Consider the following 6,226-nt stretch of genomic DNA (forward strand, 5'->3'; position numbering starts at 1 on the left):
ACAGATAGATTGACATGGCTTTTCACAAGCAACTCGATGATATAAAGGAAATATAACTGCGGTGGCTATGATGTGTACTGAATATAAATCACACCAAATGCTAGAGAACATGTAAAGAACTATTTAACTCTCTGCATAAACATTAAGGAACAGTCTTATTACAAAAGGAACTATCATTTGTGAAACACCATGACATGAACGGTTTTATAAAAGGTGTAAACACAAATGGTAGCTATTTCTTAGACCAATGGCAATAATAATGACAAATAAATACATAGATAAAAATAGAAAAAGGGCAATAGGCCTACTATGAAGACTTTTAGTGGCAACAAGTTGTTAGGCTCTAATGAAGACGTTTCACATGTACTTAATGAGTTGAGAGTGGGCATAATCCAATGTCTAGTTTACTGGACAGCAGAACTAGGGACCCAAAAGGGAAGGAAGTGTTGCGGTATTTTTGCCGCATAATTCCATCCACTTACAATGGTACATACAAAGGCGATTCAGGCCCAAGTATCTATATATTTCAGTGAAGTACTAGATTTCAGGCTTTTTTTCCTTTTTGGTTTATATTTCCCCACCTTTACGTGTATTGTACATTAGCACATTACTAGCACATGCAGTTTGTTAAATGACCATTGTCTAATTTGAACCTTGTGTAATTTAAAAATAATAAATAAGTTTCGACTTTTATTTTGAAAAGAGTACGAGTGGCGGCCATATTGAAATTCTCTTTATTGTCGCTGGCCACACGCTGCTGTGTACATCTGTAGACATTTGAACCATTACAGTGTACACTGGACATGGGTTATAGCTGTATAAAAAGGATATGATAAACAAGTTATGATCTACAGAGATGTTTCATCAGTTGGTGAATTGAATTACTCCTTCGTTCAGACAACGCCTTCAACTAGCTTAGATAGCTAACCCCAAAATTTAGGAATTTAGAATCTTATTTTGTCTCTGATAGGGTATTTCTCTTGTGACAATGTCAAGTCAGAAGTCATGTTCTTCGGAAGCTGGCAAGCTGCCCATTTATCAATTCAAGAAAGAGCTCGTCCAGGCGGTGAAAGATAATATTTTTCTGGTTGTCACTGGAGAGACTGGTAGTGGTAAAACAACACAGCTGCCTCAGTATCTGTACCAAGCAGGTAACATCAGCTGACTTTCTCTCATATGTCACTGTACATGTATCGTAAATTAAATAGCTATTGTAGATAAATACCCTTCTCTGCTTCTGTAGGTATTTGGAAGGATGGTAGAATTGGCGTGACGCAGCCTCGGAGGGTGGCAGCCATCACAGTAGCACAGAGAGTTTCCCAGGAGATGGGTTTGAGACTTGGGAAAGAAGTTGGTTATCAAGTGCGGTTTGATGACTGCACATCTAAGGTAAGATACCTAATACGGGGGTTGACAACACTTAATCAGTTAGTAACTTTGCAGTCTGCATACGTATATATTGGAAGTGAATGTCGACTTATTGGAGTGACTAATGATCAGTGCAAATGTACTTTTGTTTGTATGCTTACAGAGCACCATGATCAAGTACATGACAGATGGTTGCATGCTGAGGGAAATTCTTGCAGATTCAGTCCTCTCTCAATACAGTGTTGTCGTTCTTGATGAGGCTCATGAAAGGAGTTTAAACACGGTATGTTGAGTTTGTTACCATTACCATTGGGTGGGTACAACACATTTATGGAGTGGGAATCCCTAAGGGCCTAATGATTTGATACAGTCAGGATTTCCAGTCACAATGCAGTAAGATCACAATTCCACGTTATGCACTATGATTGAGTAATAACAGGAATTTCTGTCGTTTTTTTTTTTAATACAAAAAAATCTGAATCTTCATGCAATATATGGGACAGTAAAAACTATTAAATATATTAACCTCACAGCCTATTCAGCAGGCCCAATGTGCATTCAGAATGAATGCTGTACAGTACTGAAGATGGGGTCAGTGAAGTAGAGACCCATGCTACTACGTATTGCAAAACAAATTTTGAGGGTCATGTTTTGATACCTGAGGATCTTGCTTGTATTTGCAGGATATCTTGATTGGGCTTTTGAAAAAGACCATGTCTAAAGGGGCCTTGAATGGCCGGACTGTGCCTCTGAAGGTGGTCGTCATGTCTGCAACCTTGGAAACAGAAAAACTCTCTGCTTTCTTGGAAGACTGCCCGGTGTTCACCATCCCTGGTCGAACATATCCTGTTACTGAGAAGTTCCTCAACCTGATTGGCCCCAAAGACACTGATAGTTCAGTTTATGTTAAAGAGGTGGGTTGTAAATGGCTTTCGATCAGTTGATTTGTTTTTTTGTTTATTTGACTGAATTTGATTTCCTGCATAGTGGCGATATTAAGTTAATATTGTCAATATAGTCCTAATTGTGGTCAGTGTATGACAAATACAGAATGTATGTGTTTGTCATTGGCCAGGTTGTCAAGGTGGCTCTTGATGTGCACACCAATGAAAAGGCTGGGGATATATTGGTGTTTCTAACAGGTGGGGACAACCATACAAGTATTGCAGCGTACATATAGAGATTTATTATAAAACATTTCTAGCAATTCTCTTTTAATTGGAATACAATGTGTTTCTTTTTTACATGCTTGTTACAAAACAACCAGGTCAATCTGAAATCCAGAAAGCGTGTGATCTGCTGTTCAAGAAGGCTGAGGCCATAGACTACCGCTACGACGTGAGCGACTCCTCTGTTGAGGGCCTCCTCATCCTTCCCCTATATGGAGCCATGCCAACAGGTAATAAACCGCAGTGTTGCTGAAGAAGCCAACATCTATGAAGCCATAAATCATCTTTAGGCATCATCTATAAAAATTATAATTTCTCTGAGGTGTGCACAGAAGGTTGAACTAATGCTCTCATAGATTTGTTCATTTCTGATCGAGTTTGAATGTATTTGCTTTGCAGATCAGCAAAAGCAGATATTTCAGCCTCCTCCTGAAGGTGTCAGGAAATGTGTGGTTGCCACCAATATAGCAGCTACATCTCTGACCATCAACGGAGTAAAGTGAGTAATAAAGGTGTCTTTGTCCAACCACACATTTTTTTATAGCAATAAAAAGAGACTGTAAAAGTAAAAAAAATAAAAATAAAGTAAGCAAACAAATGGATTGGCTTGTGGACCTATAGTGCTTTATAAATCTTCAAGGTAATAAAGTCTGTATAACGGGACTGAGGTTTATGATGCTGAAGTTGGTTAGATATGAGTACTGTAAAGCCCGGCGCATACTTCTGCAACAGCGGCTGTGGTTGTGTAAATCGTTGTGTAATTGTTGTGTAAATTTAGTCGTTTCAATTCATGGTTCCTAAAAGGGTTGCGCGTGTTGCAAAGCAATTCACCGCCAGAACAATAGGTGGAGTAACGTTTTTTGTCGAAGACGACCTAGAGAACGACGTCTTTGTGTGTGGAAGTCGTTGGTTTGTTTATTTAGGCTACCAGGTCTTGTTGTCCACACACACAGTGAATGATGGCAACCGAGATCATTGGGGTTGTAAAAATGTTCATATCTCCTCACCTCTTCCAACTGGACCCGACCAGCCAGGCCGTCTTCGACAAATATTTAGAAATCATACTAGGGCTCAGGTCAGCCATCAGCACGATAAGGCATTGAACATTTCATATTTATAATATCTTAATTAGAAGTGAAGTCAACATGTCTGATTCACATGATGTAGAAGTTCGTTTATTGACACATATTTTAAGGACAGCCACAGCGCTTTAAAACGACGTGTTTATAAGTTACATAAAAAAGTGAAAGATAAAAGGCGAGAGAATCGCCAGGTGTACCTTCTCATTATGTAGGCTATGTGTGTTTGTAATACAATGGTGTGGGCCGCAAGTTAACTCCACTTCACAGGTACACCTGGCGATTCTCTCGCCTTCTATCTTTCACCTTCGAATAATTTAACTTATAAACATGTCGTTTTAAAGCGCTGTGGCCGTCATTAAAAGATGTATTCACACATGTATTCATAACATCAACATCAACACTTTCATGCTCCGGTACGTTTTTTGCCTTTGTCCCGCTGCAATAAATATGCTTACTTCACTCAAAATAAAACCTACAGTTCTGGCGTTGAATTGCTTTGCAACAGGCACAACCCTTGGGGAACCACTTATGTATCTGCAAAGAAATCACATAAATTGCAACATACTACATTCTCAGAGGATGACATTAAAAAAACGTTTACTGCGTCTGTTTGGAGAGAACGCGCGCTAATTCACCCAACAAATACTTTCATATTAATTTTTCGCCACTTCATGTCATCCATTCATATCAATCAATAGGCCTACTACCTAGTACAACTTTAACTGTGATGTGTTTTTGTTTCATTTCGCAACTTATTTACTATATAATCCAAGACAGCAGGTGCCCGTTTGTAAATATTCAGTTTTGTTCGGTTATCTGCCCTCTCTAGACTGATTACTGACCAACCAAGCATGTCAATTTTCATTTAGGTTGATTTTTTGGTGGATCAGCTGTCTTTTTTGCCACTTGTAGCCTACTGAATCGCCAACCTTTGTATTTCGTGTCACAAATGTATCCTAACGTCAATATTGGCCTTTCACCCACTTTCCTGTTCTCTCCCTTGTACGTCGCTTTGGACAAAAGCGTCTGCTAAATGACTAAATGTAAATGTAAATGTTCCTGCTCCGGTAAAAGTCCGCTAAGTTGTCCCGCTGCAATTAATTCGCCAGGTTACAGGGTGGATGTGGCAGATAAAGAAAGAGAGCGCCAGATAACCGAACACAACTCTACTCACGCTTGCCTCACGAGTGCAATACCAAACTTCATCATATTTGATAGAATGAAGGACACATTAGTTGTGAATACTATTACCGAGTTTGAAAGGTATTGGTCAGGTAATAGCCGAGTGACAGCTGATTTGACAGTAGCCTACTGCTGTGTGTTTTAAGCAAATGAAATGTGGAATGTTTACAAACGGGCACCTGCTATCGTTGATTATACAGTAAATAAGTTGCGAAATGAAACATAAAACACATCACAGTTAAAGTTGTATGTCAACACAGTGGCATACCACATAACTATCGTCGGACAATAGCCTCTGAGAAGGTAGTATGTTGCAATTTATGTGGATTTGTGGACACCCTTCACGTCTCATCTTTAATCCTCCGATTCATGCATTCATTTCAACTGTTCTATCATCTGAAATATCACGGTATGTCGAAACAAACCTTTGATCTAAACAGAATATTCAGTATGGAATGGGAATAGATCAGAGCAGTATCTTTTACGGCGTTTGACAAATATGCCCCGATTGTTGTGCAAGTGAAGTCTCCTGCAAATGGGATAGTAGCCTATTCTCCCCATGAATTCGCGGTCATTTGAACGTCCTTATACGTGTTTAAGGAGGGGTTGTAAATGTGCTCATATCTTCGGACCTCTTCTGTTATGTTTGTTCATAATCAACAAGAATAAGTTTGTGAGACAGTCTGCAGGATATTCATAAAAAAACGTGTCATTAGTATGAACAGTTGAGACATTGACTCCGTCGGGCTCCGGTGGGTTTGGACAATATATTTGAATGGCTGTCGGGCTCGATCACTATTCTGTCAGACGCGGGCAGGCTCGGACAGAAAAATTGGCCTGATCCACATTCCATCGGACACACACTAGGCTATTCTTGTTTATTCATGATTCAAATTCTTCTTGGGTTTAACTTGGCTTTTAAAAATGGCGGTATGAAAACAGGAAATGTGAGACTCCAGAAAGGATGTAGTCATCAGACCAGCAGACCAATCACAGCCTTGCAGGCTTGTGTAGGCTTGTGTAGATTTTTGACACGTGGATAGAAAAATGGGTCGACGCACGGAAGGTGTGAAAAAGCTTGCAAGGGGTGAAAAAGCTTGTGTATCTGTGGGTTTTTCTGAAATCGCTGAAGTATGAATCAGGCTTAAGTAGTAGCATTCCTTGTTAGTGTGTATTTCCCGAGTGCATACACAATAATGAATCTGATATGTGTGGTTCAGCTGTATGCAAACAAAATTGAGATTTAACATGTGTCTATTTCAGATATATTGTTGACAGTGGATTTGTGAAACAGCTTAACCACAGCCCCAGGGTTGGCATGGACATACTTGAAGTAGTTCCAATCTCAAAGTGAGTAGAGCCTGACCTCAGGGGGTATTCTTTTTGCACCTAATTAAATCCACAGACAATAAACGGTTATGTTGA

At 39.5% G+C, this 6,226-nt stretch overlaps 1 protein-coding gene across 1 annotated transcript; it reads left to right on the forward strand.

Moving 5' to 3' along the window:
* Window positions 1-714: 714 nt before the first annotated feature.
* dhx40 (DEAH (Asp-Glu-Ala-His) box polypeptide 40) lies at window positions 715-5,442 on the forward strand. Its single transcript, XM_031573435.2, has 8 exons — window positions 715-1,151; window positions 1,244-1,389; window positions 1,532-1,651; window positions 2,052-2,282; window positions 2,444-2,510; window positions 2,636-2,767; window positions 2,937-3,036; window positions 5,242-5,442. The coding sequence occupies exons 1-8, from the start codon at window positions 989-991 to the stop codon at window positions 5,264-5,266; spliced, it is 984 nt and encodes a 327-aa protein (XP_031429295.1). The 5' UTR covers window positions 715-988; the 3' UTR covers window positions 5,267-5,442.
* The last annotated feature ends 784 nt before the right edge of the window (window positions 5,443-6,226 follow it).

This window comes from Clupea harengus, chromosome 9 (genome assembly GCF_900700415.2).
Source record: "Clupea harengus chromosome 9, Ch_v2.0.2, whole genome shotgun sequence".
Taxonomy (NCBI): Eukaryota; Metazoa; Chordata; class Actinopteri; order Clupeiformes; family Clupeidae; genus Clupea; species Clupea harengus.

Excerpts from the sequence above, each read along its gene's own strand:
- dhx40 (XM_031573435.2), top strand. The coding sequence starts at position 989 with ATGTCAAGTCAGAAGTCATGTTCTTCGGAAGCTGGCAAGCTGCCCATT. Across the intron at positions 2,511-2,635 it reads TATATTGGTGTTTCTAACAG|GTCAATCTGAAATCCAGAAA; the intron begins GTGGGGACAACC and ends CAAAACAACCAG. Across the intron at positions 3,037-5,241 it reads CTGACCATCAACGGAGTAAA|AATATTCAGTATGGAATGGG; the intron begins GTGAGTAATAAA and ends TGATCTAAACAG.